This window comes from Haliaeetus leucocephalus, unplaced genomic scaffold, assembly GCF_000737465.1.
Source record: "Haliaeetus leucocephalus isolate CR32 unplaced genomic scaffold, Haliaeetus_leucocephalus-4.0 Scaffold184, whole genome shotgun sequence".
Classification (NCBI taxonomy): domain Eukaryota; kingdom Metazoa; phylum Chordata; class Aves; order Accipitriformes; family Accipitridae; genus Haliaeetus; species Haliaeetus leucocephalus.
The window spans coordinates 7,430,154-7,446,477 of NW_010972620.1; the positions used below are offsets into that span (position 1 = coordinate 7,430,154).

General features: G+C 39.8%; 1 protein-coding gene across 1 annotated transcript in view; it reads left to right on the plus strand.

The window, feature by feature from the left end:
* SORCS1 (sortilin-related VPS10 domain containing receptor 1) overlaps positions 1-16,324 on the plus strand; it is a 310,060-nt gene that overhangs the window by 212,742 nt on the left and 80,994 nt on the right. The window contains exon 7 of the mRNA XM_010564989.1: positions 10,962-11,026. Coding sequence (XP_010563291.1) covers positions 10,962-11,026 — 65 coding nt within the window. The remainder of the gene's footprint in view (positions 1-10,961; positions 11,027-16,324) is intronic.

The following is a 16,324-nucleotide window of genomic DNA, read 5'->3' on the forward strand; positions in this document are numbered from 1 at the left end:
AGATTGTTATGTCACTCTGTGGAGGAAGATATCAGATGGGGGATGGCTGGGGTTAAACCACGACAGCAGATAAACTTAATCCTTTAGAATGAGGGGTGACTGGAATTTTCTTATCTTAAAAAAAAAAAAAAAAAAGCAAGGAGGAAAAAGGGATCTGTAATTCTCTACCTCATTAAAAGGTTGTGAGGACACATTTGTGCTGGGCAGGCTTTAGTGATGGGCTACTGTAAAACTGACACCTCTAATAATTGCTATAATTCATGTATCTTATCACATATCTGCATAATCTAGGTATGTGAAAGTGGTATACTGAGGAAAGCATAATCCACTCAGAGAGTCAACTGTATGTTATGTGTCTAACGGAAACATAAAAGAATCCACACTGCATACAACCCCAAGACACTGCAGTTCTACATTGTATCAACAGTTTTCATGGTTTTTATTATTTCTCTGGCAAGTTCTTGAGATTTTGCTGTTAAATGTACTGTGACAGAAGAATGCATGAAAGTTATCAAGGTGCTTAGCAATTCTAGAACTGTGCTCTATGAAAATACCCTGATTACTAGGAAGGAGTATTCTAAGCAGTATTAGTTCAGCAGGGTAATACAGAAACAGCAAGTTAATATACATGGATTATTGCTGATAGCACAGTGTTTACTAATGTAGTTGGCATTAGGGGAATAGAATGCAGTAGATGTTAGTTAAAAGAGTTGGGTAAATGCTTTATTTAAATACTTCTGAGTTTATTTTTCTGATACTTGGTGATTTTCAGCATACATTCCTATGGTGGAATTTTGCTGGCAAAGGCGCTGGTTTATAGTGAATACAAATGTGAACACAATCAGTCAATCAGTCATATTGGGAATTACTTTACTTTTTTTCTTGCTTTTTTAAAGTGGTCCAGTCATCTAGTCAAAGTTCAACAGTGATACCTTGTGACTTGCAAATCCAAATATTTGTGACCAGTAGTTGCAAAAACAGTAGTCAAAGTGCATATAGTTCAGTATGGCCAAAATACATATGCAGAAATTGCTCATTAAAGACTAGATTTTTATTCTGGTCCTCAGATCAAGTCATGCCTTCAACCAGAAATTATTTTCTAAAAGTCAGTAAGTCAAGGTATCACAATTAGAGCTGGCCATGAAAAAAACAGAAATAAGAGGTTAAAAAGCTCATTAAAATGTCTGCAAAATGTAATATTTTTTAATCAAAATGAGACACTTTTTGAAAAGATTCTCAGCTAATTCTAATCATAATGTAACCTTGAAAAACTTAAGGCGGGGGGGGGAGTAATAAAGCCAAATAACAGCAGTGTCTTAAAAACTAGCATAAAATGAACAATAGAAAAGCCCAGATAGTAAATTATATTATCAAGTTATAATCATTAACTGTATCAGTGCTATTGAATTTTTTTTTTTTTTACTTCTTTGGCTATTGCACCCAGGCAAGCAAGTAGGAAAAATACAGAATACATACTTCGAGAAGATCAGAGAGCTTTAATGATGAGAGGGCTGGAACACGTCTCCTATGAAGAAAGGCTGGGAGAGCTGGGGTTGTTCAGCCTGGAGAAGAGAAGGCTCCAGGGGGACCATATTGTGGCTGTTCAGTACTTAAAGGGGGCCTACAGTAAAAATGGAGAGACTCTACTGGTACAGGGACTGTAGTCATAGCACAAGAGGGAACAGTTTTAAAATTAAAGAGGGTGGATTTGTATTAGATATAAGGAAGAAATTCTGTACTATGAGGGTGGTGAGACATTTGCCCAGATAAGCTGTGAATGCCCCATCCCTGGAAGCGTTCAAGATCAGGATGGATGGGGCTTTGAACAACCAGATGTAGTGAAAGATGTCGCTGCCCATGGCAGGGGGTCGGACTAGATTGTCTTTAAAAGTCCATTTCAACCCAAACCATTCTATGATTCTGAGGTAACTGTCTTGATTAGACAAAAAATACAGCTCAGGGCTTTCATGCACTTCATAGGTGTAGCAGGCTGATTGGAAGTAAAAACATATCATAGCATATCTCATTTCTAGTAGGGTCATGTGCCCATGATGTTAATGATTCCCTGAAGAAATTACAGGAGTTATGTCAGTTTGGTAAGAGGTGTTGCTATGTCTCCACTCTGTCATGTTTTTTCTGAGTATGAGGAGGAGAAGAAAATGGATGCAAACATTGTAAAAAAGCAGCCAACCAACCTTTCCCCTCAAACAATACAAAGATATGCACACACACAGAAAGGGAGAAAAAGATAAACTGGTAAGCAGCTGGGAGGACAGATGAGTAGATAGGGCTATATTTGTGTTTCTTTTATGAGCAATGGCAAAGAAAGTTAATCTTCAGAGTAGAATTATAGAGTATATATCTTTTCTTTTCCAGAGGAGGCTAGAGACTGTATTTTAAAAGCTCTGACTGTGTTCATCGGAGCAGCTGAAAGAGCTGAAAATCAAGTGAAAGAAGTGTCAAAGCCCTCTTAAAAACTTCATTATATTCAAGCAGTTGGAGCAAGCTGGGAGAACTGTCCCAGTGTTCTTGTCAGATCTTGGCTTGGTGAGATTTGCACACCCACCCAGGTGGGCTGAGGCAATTTAAATGGCATGGTATCTGGGCTGTTTACAAATGATGCTGTGTATTGCTGAACAAGACCTTTTAATCACTGCAGGGCAACTGCTGGAGGCTGACAGGGAAGATGCCAATCAAAGGGCATTGTAACAGCCTGTCCAGAAAATCAACCGCTAGATCTAACACACAAGCCATACCCGATGAGTTGAAGTATACTAGAAATTTAATTAAAAATATATGTATTTCATAGCTTAAATAAGGTGGAGAGGGGCACATCGCAGAGGAACCCATGACAGTTTTCAGGAGACCTGAATTAAGCAACTGACTGATTGAATCCTTTTTTTTTTCTGAATTGAACACCACACATTTGCTTCCAGTTTGACTTTGGGATAAAGTCAGACTGAAGGTCCGAGCCTCTATAACACAGGCTGCTATTACCTTGCTAATATTTTTAGGCAGCTTCATGGCTGCCAGCCTAAAGATACAGATGAGCTACAGGCAAGCAATGCTGCCAGGGACCCGAGTGATGAGCAAGTCTGAAACTGCCTTTCCTTGGCCCTTACCATGCTGCTGCTGCTGCTAACATTACTGATGGCGAGTGACACACATTAGAGCACTTTGTCACCATTCAGTGCCCCTGATATTCACCATTTTCTCACCAGAAAGGTCAGTGTTACATCCTGCCCAGCCAGGGAGCAAGGAAGCATACTCTCAGTTGGCAGTGTTCACTAAAGATCTCACTGGCTTTTCTATGGATTTAGTGAAAATCTCTGCTTACAGTTCTCAGACAGCTGGACCCTGATGTACCTCTTTGTTTTTGGAACAAATGAAGGCTGAAATCTCTCAGGTGTATCTTGGGAATTAGGATTTTATTCCTGTCTGGCTTCCAGAGATACAAACTTGCCAGCCCCATGTGGGTCAGCAAGGACAGAAAAAAGACGTGCAGCATCGTCTTTCTGTTGCTGTGAAAAGCTCATTTAGACTCTTTGGATTTATAATAAGTTTTAGTTCTTAAGAAACTGATATCCAAAATACATATCTTTCTTCCCTAGATGAGGCTGAGAAAAATGCCCAAAGTCACACAGCAGAGGTTGATAGCCCTCTGGTCCTCTGAGTCTATAATAACCAGATTCTCTGGTCCCAGTAGTCTCTTGAGAGAACTTGTTACTCATAAACAAATCAAGATTTGTCAGAGCAAAATCTAACTCCTCAGTCCCAAATCCTTAGTTTGGCAGAGTTCCCCTATGTGAGAGAAAAAGTGTTCTCAACCCTGTTTGATTATCATGGGGACTCTAAAGATGGGGGTTAAATAGTAACTTGAATGTTCTCCTAAAAGTCATAACTGAATAGCATCTTGACCATTTACCTGATTCTGACCTCCTCCTCCCCTTAGAATCTTGTCCTCTAGTTGTGAATAGGGAGAAGTATATTCACCTGAATAAGCCTTTTGGGACTGAGAGGCCCCAGTCTGATTGATGCATAGGTTGGTGTATTTTGGGTTTCCCAATTCAGCTGATTTATCTTAAAAAATTATCCAGAGATACTTTATAAACGAGTACAGACTCCCACAAGCTTCAGCTTCTCTCCCATCATCCACTTCCCCCCATCAGAGATTTGCAGAAGTAGGCAGGCATCCATATACCAGGCTCAAAATCTTGATTTTGGGGTTACTCAGTAGCAGAAGCCTGCAGTGCTATGCAGGACCATGGAACTTGTCAGTCTTCAACGGGCATTGGACTAAGAAACTGATTTTCCCGTTTGCACCTATAAAGGGCAGCCCTTGAGAAGGTGAGGCAGTTGCATAGTGGTTAGCTGTGGATTTGTCTAGATCTACATCAGGAAGGTTTTTCTGTTGTATGTTTAATGAGCAGCATACTGTGTTACCAGAGTTGACTTTTCACTCTTGCTGTAAATTACATCCTGGCCTCCTCCAGCGCATACTGACTGGGCCACAGCACTATAAGAAGCCAGAAACACGCGTCTTAACACAGTGGGAAACTGTGATCCTATTAGACGGTACCAGCAGAGAAGCAGTAAATCAGGTAGGTTTGGTCCATTATATCAGGGAGCTGAGTTTGGACACTATAACTAGAGGGTACCTTCCTCCTTTTCTCCCTTCAAGCCAGTATAATGTCTTAAGTTTCCTGCAATATATGAAAAAGAGATGTAGAACAGGAGGACTATCTTAAAATCAGGATCTAGTCCTGGTAATTGAATTTTATCCACTTAGTTTAGATCCTCATTTTAAGACATTCCTCCCGTGCAGCATTACTGGCAATAGATACCTACGTCCCTGAGAATTCACATCCATCTATTTCAGAGTTTTAGCCAAGTTTCCTCTGTGGAGCTTCCCACAGAGCTGTGGTGTTACTGCAGCGGGGAAGAAGGCTTGGTTTGCTACTGTCCTCGAAGCTGTGGGGTATGTGGACATCATGGGGTGGAAGGCTGTGGATAATCCTGCCTAGGGTTGTAAAAAATGGTGGTGAGAGTAGAAGTGACTCCCCATGGCCTGGAAATCACACTACTACCCCCATTTACCTACTCATCTATTTTAGCGTTAGCAGCAACAGCCACCTGTTTTTCTGGGTCAGTGTTGTGAGGTGCTTTACTCACTGCACTGCTATTTTCCATCAGTTCTAGAGAAAAGGTGACAAAGTGAGTAAAGCATACCATAGGATGGATTTGGCCCAGTGGCTGCCAGTTGAATTGCACAAAATTATATCATTTCATCTAATTCGACAATGTGGGAAAGAATAGTGCAGAGATGTAGCAGGGAAAATCTGATTATATTATTGTCAGGGGAGATTTATTGGCCAGATATAAAGAAATGAAGTGCTGATTTATGCCTGTATGGAATCTGGCCCTTTGCTTCTAAAACATGTCAGGAGAATATGGTTAAGAGATGTTAAAACTAGAAAGCAATCTTTAAAGTATGTTCCAGGAATAGTAAAATCTGTAAAATTTCACATAATAGGGACTGAACTAAAGAAACCACGAGAATTTCCTCCCACACTAAGCTCCCTGGGGCAGATTCACTGACCTCTGCAAGCAAAAAAAAGGAACAGAGAGTATCTGCAAAGTCCTCATGGAGTCAGTATAGTAGTAAAAGAAAAAGGAGCCTGGAGGACTCTCAGGCTCTAGTTTTGTCTATGCCACATAACAACTGTGTGATCTTTGTCAAATCAATGAGGTTCCTGTGCTCTTGACTAATCATTGGAGTTTATCTATAAAGCTGAGAACAAAAATTTTCCTCAACCCCTATTTCTAACTTGGTCTGCTGGTCCTGTGCTTTTCCATAGGTCTTGAACAAATCAGTAGCATGCAGGGAAGGTTCCTAAAGGTTGATTGTCAAGTACTTTCGTATCTTGGACAAAAAGCTCCCTGTTCAGTGCTACATGTTACTATTTTTATGAATGGCAATTAGGATTTAGAGTGTTACAGAGGCATAAGTGGAACCAAAAAACTGATGCTACTGAGGACTCCATGAACGTCACCCACTATTGTTTTCCTTCTGTCCTTTAAAACAAAACCAAAACCCTGCCATTCACTAAGTTGGAATAAGCTGTCAGGTTTTTAACGTGAAGTGGCAGGATGTGTCCCAGAGGCAGTGGGGGAGCTGGTTTTGCATTGGCAAGATTTACGATAAGGGATTTGCATGAGTGCTGAGGCTAAAGGAAGATAAATCCCCAAAGGCAAATTCTACCAATAATTGAATTACAAAGCCATTATCATGTGCTGAACAGAGCAACTTTATAACTCTATTGTGACAGGATAAAGCTTTTTAGAATATTTATGTTCATAGGACAACTTTGGCATAAGGATCTCTGAGAGTATGTTCTCTCTTCCACCTGTCTGTTGCAGCTAATTAGTCTTTCTATGTAATGCAGTATATGTGGAGATGGAGGTGTGCTCAAATTGGGACTGGGAAGAAGGAATGCTGAAGGTCAGGAGAAATCTCAAAATAGATAGCACGTTAAGCACAAAGTCATCTGTAGAATGCAACTAGAGTCTATTGTCCAGGTTGTGGAAAGGGGAAGAGAGGGCATAGAGGCAAATGAGCATTTTTAGTGATGAGGGATCTAACTAGATTTTCCAAGCGATGTGTCACTTTTCTGTTTGGTATTGCATTGCAGCCACTTCTAACCTACTCTGAGTCAGTGTTGATAAGCTCAAAATGGCCAGAACTGTGTGGATTTTCATTCCACCCACCTTAGTAGAGTCATGCTGTTATCTGTCATTTATCTGCCATCCTTCACTGCATGAAGAAATCAGACCTGTTTCCCCCAAAGGAAGGTGAGGGTTGGTTGTAGGAGTCCCGATTCTGCACTTGTTAATTTGCTCAGAGACGTGGGAAAGCTGCATAACATCTCTGTCCTCATATAAAGAATGAACAACATTCACACTAGTTCTGTCTGTGCAAAGGGCATGGTAGCATTTCTGTTCTTCCAACTTTTCATTCTGGGCTATTTGCACTGAAAATTCTGTAAAATAATGTTGTCTTTTATTGCTTAGGTTAAAAGACCTTTGATCTTGGCTGCTGTGAGCATGTATGATACAAGGAATACGTATGAAAAGTTTGCCATCAAGTTTCTTGTGCGTGTAGTCCCAGATATGGTGTGACTGTGTCTGAAGTCAAGCATCCAAACCCAAAGGCACCCAAAGCTACTTTCCAGAATGCATAAACCCTTGAGATGGAGCCCTTATTGTCTGGTTCTTTGTTTATGAAAAACGGTAGTTTTAAATTAAGTATACCAAGTGGAAGCTTTTGCTGTCTTCACAATGATGCCTTTTTGCATTTCTGAGTGGTCTGACTGCCTTGCAAGCCTCATCAGTTCCCAGCATCCATAAACAATTGCTTTTGTCCCTAGAAGTGAAAAAAGATAGAAGAGGTGGAAACCTCAGGATAACAGGGTCTCTATTGAATTTCCTTGGCTCAGAAGAGCTGACAGGCCAAGGAAGCCAAGGTTTTTGAAATGTTTCAGAGAGAGAGATGGCAAGGGGTTGGTCACTACAGAAATATGCCAACTAGCATTTGCTGTGCAATGGTCAGTGCCAGGCTGCTTTTGTTTAGTTCAGCCTAGTTCTAAAACAGAGGATGATTTGGGGTCTTTTCCCTGTGCTGCTTCTCACGGTGGATGTAGAATCTGCATTCAGAGCAATTACTGCGCTGCAGCCAGTGATATCGATTTGTGAAGCTCTCAAGTGCAAATGACTATTTAGCAGGCTTGATGTGATTAAAATTTTAGGAAGCAACTTTGTAATAGGACTGTGGGGGTCCTACATTTTTCATAATGTGAGCATCTTCTACATAAAGGCAGTGGGATCACTGCCTTGCACTCCCCTTGGCTTTTTAAAATCCTTTATTTGTTGCCCTAGTTTATTTTTGGAGAAACTTCTGAGAGAAATCAGTTATTCCTCCATACCCCAGTTCTTTGCAGGGTGCTTGGTTTATAAGCTATCAAATGCACAGCACTTTTCCTTGATTAGCTTCTGAAGTGTACATTGACCAGGTTGCATTGACCATGTGCATAAAAGATAATGAAGTAGAGCAGGCAGTTGTATCAAGTTAGAAACACTGAGTTTGAGGCTTTGGTGTTATCTATGGCGAACCTATCATGTGTGTGGCAAATCCTTCTTCCACGTGTGAAGCTTGTATTTATTGAGGGCTCTAGTTTTGGCATAAGAACCTTCAAATCTCCAGTCAGGACTGGAATTTATTTGTAATTAGTTGGGTTTATTCATTTTGTTTCATACTGATGTCATGGGCTTTAAAAATTAAAAAAAAAAATTCTAGTCAGTAAGCTCTCAGCAGAATCCAGATGGGAGTGATATGTTTCTAGATGTCAGCTGTGTACAGCTACTATTGATTTGAGCAGATACATATTTGTATTTTGCCCGTCCTTTGCAACTGATTGTTCATGTTATCATTTAATATTATGGGCCTGACTGTGACCTTGTGCTGTCACAAGTGAATTAAGCCTATTATATATCAATGTAATGGAATGTGTATTTTCTAAGGTAGGAAGAAAGATCTAGCAGATAGGAAGACCTGGATATGGTTCTTGTCTCTACCTCAGATGTCCTGTTTGACTTTAGGAACGCCCCTAGATTCCCTGCACCTTAGCTTTTTTCTTCATTTGTCATCACATTTCTAATTTGCAGGGGTTAGGAGATATCAAAAGAAAGGAAGCCCTTGAGTAGATGAATAATGTTTATCACCAGTCGTGTTTCAGCCATCCTTGTTCCGTACATCCTTGGGACAATTGATGGCTTAATTCTACTTTGAGTTGAAGCTTCTGCAGTCCCACTACTGACTTTTGTAGTGTAAGACTAAGTAATATGCAGGTCACTACAGCTGTAGCCTTCTAACTTTCAGGGCTTGGTGGGTCCAGATATTTATATGCTTCTTTTAAGACATTTAAGAGTTTGATGTAAATTATGGCTCATACCACAAGTGAAAACAACAGCAACAATCACGTCCCATCCATCAGCGAGACATCTCATTCTGAATTAGCTATCTTTGAGAAGATGCAATAGAGGTGTTTCTTGGGGTCAGAATAGCACTGTGAGGAGCAAACTCACAAAGCACCTGGCTGTAGACTCACAGGCTTTAACTAGGGCAACAAATTCTTTGCTGGATGAATACCATTGTTGTGTGCCTCTGAAGAGACAAAGTGTTCAAATCCATGGAATATAATCCTTGTTTCTTTGGAGAGTTCACATCCCCATGGGGCTGTGTGAGGTCAGGAGGAGGAATGCATTGACAAAGCTGTACTGTGTCTTCTGCAATTACTCAGTTCCAGGTGTGCTTAAAGCCCGCTTGAATAAACAAGAATAAAAAGGAGATAAGACAAATTACAAGCTTAGTCCTTCTGCAGTTTTTTAGAGCTGTTTGTCACTGGCATCTATCTATCTTGAACTGAATTGTAACTCTCAGGTCCAGCATTTTGGCCCTAAATCTGCTGATGATAGCAGGTAAAGGAAAAATGCCCTAGGAAGGTACTCCTTTCCCACCCACTTGGTGTCCATTATCAGGAAGAAGAGATTTTAAATGGAAGTTGAATGTTTAGGAGAAAAAGACTTTGCCATAAATGTTATTAAAAATTGAGGAGAGGTGAAAGCAATGCTGGCTCAGAGTCTTTTCTGAAACTTCCAGTCCCCAGCAAAGGAGAACAAAAAATTCAAACCTTTTCTAGCTAGAGAATTGTTACCGATTTTGTCAAGCAAAGCTAAGGTTTAATCAGAACACAAATAGTCTTGTTATTGTTAACATTTTTATAATGGTTATTAGTTAATGCGCATGATGATTAAAGGCTGGGGCTGCCTCTGATTGCAGTCAGTGGGAACTGAATTAAGGTCTAAATCACTGTTTGAACCTCACTTTTGATTTCCTGAAAAATAATGAGGCTTTGAACAGAACAGCATCTAATTTGTCTATCGCTGGAAATGAATGTTTCTCTTCCCTCATGCATCTATTAACGTGCAGGTCGAGCATCTAACAAGAAACTGGTTGTTTAACCTTTAGCCTTAATCTAGGATTATGAATTGGATGATGGGACCAAGACCAGAAACAAGGTCGATTGTCAGGATGCTGCCGAGGCTGCTGTACAACGGGATTGGCACATACTTGCAGTCAGTACTGCCATAATTCAGACTGTCCATCAAACTACTGGCCATTTGAACTGTCCAAGGGAGTTGTCAAGGCCAGCAGTGCCAGTCCAGGGGAACCTCAACAATGGAAGCAAAGCTTGAATCCATAAACCCCTGATATGCAGCGCTCAATGTCTTTATGTTCTTACTTGTTAATTCAGAGTGAACAAACAGTCATTTTCTGAGTCAATCTGATATTTCTTTTATTAATGGAACACTGTTTTTATTAGATTAGAAGTGATAAAATGTCTCAGGATGAAATGGGTTTTTAAAATTTCTTAATTAATGAGGTAATATTGATCATTAAAAGTGTCAATTAAGCAATGTGCATAAAAAGTCCAATATAAAGGAACAGCTATAATTAGTATGCTGGCAAACACTATTATCACATCAATTAAAGTCTTCTGTATCCCACCCAGAACTGCAATGCATCCTTCTGACCAAACCAGGAGACACATCAAAATGTCAGGCACCAATGAGAACAGAAACAAGTCTCCAGGTGGAAAGGAGTGAAGGATTCAGAAATAAAGAACTCATAAGTACAATGGCATCGATTTGATAAAATGGTAGAATTTCTTTCCAAGTTTCTTTTCAAGTTTATTTTAGGGAAAACTCAAAAATGCTTTCAAAATTACCAGCTCTTACTTGTATGAGTTTAGGTCCAGCTAAACAGGATCTCCTGTGGAATTAAAATCTCAGACATACATGGTATCTGTTGTTTTTAACGCCTTGGTATCATCTGTCTTTTACAGGTCTATGATGGGATCTGGTAGAGAGCCTGATCTCGTCCACCTGGAGGCAAAGACAGTGGATGGTCGTAAGTACATTAGCTTCCAAATATTGTGGTATTCTGGATTGTCCTCATACTCTTGTAATCACAGAATATCATGATGGAAATCTGACTTCTTTTTAGTATGAGGGGTTTGACAGTTCCAAGGCAGGTCTGTTAGAAGAGAAGTCTTTCCAGCAAGGCAAAAAGTTGGGATTAACAGGCTGTGAAAGGAGCCAAGAACATGGTAAGGAAGAATAGGTGATAAGCAGTAATTGGAGTTAGTATATACAGCACTTTTCTTTCTTCCTATGTGATTTTTGTTCATGGGAACAAGGCATTGGAGAGAAGTTCCTGGGTCACAGAGTCTAGCTGCTGTTGTTTCATGCAGTACATAATATCACCTTGTTCGTAGCTTTACAGTTTTAGCAGAACAGGGATACTCTGCCTTAGGTATTACCTTTGAAAATACCTCATTTCTCTTGTATTAGAAACCTTTTAATGACCAGCCTAAGTGTATACTCCACTGTTATTGCTTGTCCTGTCATTGTCCTTCACTTTCATCAGCTCGTCTCCCTCCCTGCTTTGCCACTTGAGTTGCTTTTCTCCATTCCAGGAGCCGCCTTTACCTGCAACTCCAAAATATTCTCCTAACTGTCCGTAAATTCTCTCAGGCACTCTAAGCCACCCGCTGGCCTTTTCTCCTCCCACCCATGCTTCCTCAAGGTTTATCTTTGAGCTCCACTGCCTTTGCAGATCTTCCTCCATGGATTTCTTTTCCACAACACTGGATTGCCTCAGGCAGGCATCACACCGAACACCTGGTTGCCATAGATCTCATCATTGTAATTCCATATTGTTTCTTCTGTAAATAGCAGCTTTGCTGCAACATAACAAGCAGCTTTTTACCAATCAATTAATTGCTTTAAAAATGGATAAAATTCTCTCCTGAATTGTACCCCCAAATGCGGTGGTGTTACTTAAAATGTGTATTTTGTCATCAGAAATTTAAAAACAGTCTGAAAAGGTAACTGCAAGGTAATCAGTTTTTTAAACTCGCTGAAATTCAGCATGAAAGAGAATTTTTTGGAAGATGAATTTTGAAAAGAAACAGTTGCGATAGAAACCATAAAGTTTTAAAGGTTTTTCCATTTCAAGATATGGAAGATTAGTAAAAGTGAAAGAACGTATTTCTTATCATTTGTGATCTCTGATTATTATTTCTCCTCTCAATTCCACTTACCTGAACATGGCGGCAGGGCTGGGAACATGAAGCATTTTATTTCTTGGGACATGGTAAATGAGAATGAAATATTCTAACAGGACAGTGTCTATTTCAGCACAAAATATTACTGTTATAAGGCATTAAGAATTTGAGGTCATTGAAATGAAGCACTACAATTGATGTTTAAGGAGCTATATTCTGGTGATGCTTTTGAGGGATGTTCAGCTCACAGTGGGCAGAGGAAGTGCGATGCTCCAAATGCCTTGAATGGTCTTGTTTGAGTTCTTAGGCTGTAACAACAACATTTTGCACAGCTATAGCACATTTCTGCAAAAGACTTCTTGAGTGCTTAACAAATTAGTAAGCTTTATTACAGCTTTTAAGGTGGAAACCAAAAAACAGGTAGATAAAACTGGCCTTGCTGAGGAATGAAGCATATTAGTAAAGAATTGTGGAATAGCAAATTATTGCTTATCAGCTGAGCTCTAGTAACTGTTTCTGCACATTTATATTGGCTTAGTTGTGAGGCAGCACAACTTAAATTTTTTTGTTTAGGTGGTGACAGAACTACTAATCTAAATATAGCAGTGGTGTCAAACCTTCAACCAGTGGTGACCCCTCTTGCAAACCGGTCATTCAGATGAAACTTCTGCTTGTGACTCAGGACATGCCCAGCTCAGCTCATTGGCAATATAAGAAAATGTGTTGGATTTTCAGTAAGTGCATGGCTCTGTTTTGCCCGTAGTTCCAGGCAGTGTTGGTCTCTGGCAGAGGACTATCGTGGGTAGCTGGAAGCAGAAACCTTGGAACATATCACAGCATTTTTTGCCAGAAGACATTTGGTAGCACTGCAGGTCACAGGATTTTGAGACTGAGACAGGCTAAGAGTGTGCACATGGTCCATTACTATAGTTACCATGACCAACTTGGTATATTCAGGTCTCTTGGCTACTAGAGACGCCTTCTAAGTACTAAATCAGTCTCCTTTTCCTGGATGAAGTAACCATGACTCTCCAATGGATGAACAAACCTTTCTCCTCTGGAATGAAGCAGGAGTGTCCCTGCCAGTGGGGTGATGGGGTGAAGTGTGTTGAAGTGAGAAAGACACCTTTTTTTCAAGCTGAGGGTAATTTGCAAATAATTTTTCTTGGGTTTTTTTGTGTTTTTTTTAAAATGTTCTTGCATTTACTTATTTATACTTTGTTTGGAATATCTCTTTTGAGAGTTAATCAAGTGTAAAAATTCAATAAAGGGATTAAATTTGAGAAAGTATACTTGCCAAAACAATAAAATAAAAGATCCTGAAGCGGAAATACAAGGGCTAAGCAAAAACCTGCTGAACTCAGTACAAATAAGAAAACCCACTTCACTGTGGTGCTGGTATCTTTTCCAGCAGAAGCTGAGTAGTACAACTGCAGCTTTAGGTGAGAAGAAGTAGAAATGTCAGCAGAGTGTGGTGTTAGCCCGTCTCCCTGGCAGGGATGTTTGAGAACATCTATCAGCAACAACCTTAGTACTGGGCTTTCCCTGCTAGAACAGCAATAATTCTCTATCTCTGCTCCCTGATTATGGTCTGTCTGTGCATTTTATTTATTGTGTCTATATACATAATGTAAAAGGTTTACAAGGACCAAAATAGGAGTCTCTTAGCAGGCATAAATCAGTATAACTTCAGTGGCATGTTGATTTACACCTGTTGAGGATCTGGCTAGCAATGTTGTACCTGAGCACACATTCTCCCTACCTTTTTTTTTCCTTGGGATCCAGAAAAATCTGGACTTCTTCTGAACACGCTGTGTGTCATCAAACTAGAGTGCAGGTAATGGTAAACAAAGTGAGTACAGACTGTGCAATGTAGTTGTACTGATGGAGGCAGATTTGCAGGGCTAATCATTGCCATTTATATTTTTAATCCTGTTGTGTAAATTTTGGAGACCACCAGGCAAATTTTCATCTTGTCAAATGTGATGGTTTTGTTTATTTTTTAAAGCCTTCAGGCCCAATCCAAGTCAAGCTGGGACTGAGAGCACAGTGGTAAAACTGATTTTTCTGGTTGGAAGAAGTTCATATGAACCTTATCTCACATTTCCATTTGTATGCTTGTGTGTCCCTGGTGTTCCACTTTGATTTTGGAAGAGGATCAAAGGGGAGCCGGCAAAGTCAGCAGGAGTTGTGAATTTTTTTTGCTTGGTTTCAGGTCAACACCCCAGTAAGACAATTAATCCCCTACAGTTCTTAACCACACGACAAGCTTCTCTTTGTTACATTCACCACCATAGTCAGCAGGCAGAGTGACTAGTGGAGTTAAACCTAGGTTTGCTCAAATGCAGCCTGAAGTGCTTTCAGAAGGTGTATAAACTTAATGACATGTGGGGTTTGGGTTTGTAAAGAATACACAAGGCCTGAAAGATCCTTAATTAATGGGCTTATCTGATTTGAGCTAGGGAGGGTTATACCAGTAAGGCCTGATCCAAGCTAATTGACATGGGAGGTAATTTTTATTCAGGTGATGCCTAGTGAGGAATCCAAACTGTTGGTGAGAATTAGAAAGATGGATTCCTACAAGGCGTTTGGAGACTGACTGGGTACCCACTGGCCCTCCAGAGAATGGCAAAGCTGACTCAGAGAATGTCTAAGTGACAGTTTCTATAGATAGAAGTCAAGAAAACCAACTGTTAAATTTATGAGATACGCATTCATTTATGTACATAGATGCCGATTGATTTTGAGTAGAGTTTTTAATTTATGTTGGGGTTTTTTTGTGTGTGTGGATTAAAGAAGCTAAGGGCTTTTCTAATGTGCTGGCAAAAATTTAGAGAGCTTCTGATATTTAAAAAGTACTTTTGTTTCCTTTGCTTTTCTTCTGCTGTCCTGATTGACACAGCAACTTTTCTTATTGAAAGGTAATTTAGGTGCTGCTGTGATTGCAGGTAAGACCAAAGCCTCACCTGGGGTCAGCAGGCATGCTCTGCCTTCTGATCAAGAGGGACTGAGCATCTGGCCAACAGTGTTTGAATCAGAAAGTTGTGCTAGGACTTTAATTTCTGTTTTCACAGACCATTGCTAAGAAGAAAAAAATAATCACTGCTGTTGAAAAAATGAGTAGGCAACCTAGCCTGACAGTCTTTTGCTAACATAGCTAGAGTGGTGAATTAATTCCCATAGTGCTCTAAACCTGTGAAGTGGTTTTTTCCTGATTGTTTTTAGTATTTTTTCCTGATCATGATTAGTACTTGTCCTGGAGAATGACATCTGTTAATTTCTCTAATTATATCTTTATGCCAGAAATGGCAGAGGATATACTTCCCCATGTAAAGAAAGATTCCTGACTCTGACATGCAATGAAGAAAGATTAGCAGCAGGATAAAAACAGATTTGTGAGTAGTTAGTAAATGGGATGGCTTCATTTCACTGATCTTCATTACTGGTTAATTGCTTTGCAGTTGTTGAGTCCTGGAGAGTTGTGAATATATTCCTGTATCATAAACATTTCACAAATCAACATTCAGACCAGATTGAAATGGATAAAAAACAGTCATTTGGTGTGTTTCTCAAAAAAAGAGTAGAATGATTAAAGTATGGGAGAACGTTTAATTAAATTGTGGAACTCATTGCCATGGGAAGTTGTGGATGCTGAAGGTCTATCTGGACTACCAAGATACTGGGACAAATTCTTATAATCTTTCCTAGGCTTCTGTTATTAGTCACTGTTGGAGAGGGGTTACAGGCCTGGGTCTTTCCATGAGATATGTTTCTACCATGTTCTTATGGTTCATTAGTTACAGGATGCCAGTCATCCTTCAAAAGCAGAAGCTATCCCTAATGTCTAAGCCGCTCAGTAATGAGCTGGGATACTTCACAGTAAATCTGGAAGATAAACAATTCATAGATTATGTGGATGCTCTTTGCATAAACTCCTGATTTGTCCTTAGTGGATTTATTTGTAGAAAGGACACATTCCTCAATGAGTTAAAGACAAGAAGAATAAAAATGATACATTTGCAGTGAGTACAGTGAATATTTTCTCTGACTCCTTCTGATCAAGTAAGGCTTTTGGAAGACATACATGCAAGCTTAGACTAGAAAGCAGTGGGTATTAGGTTTTGATATGTCATCCAAAA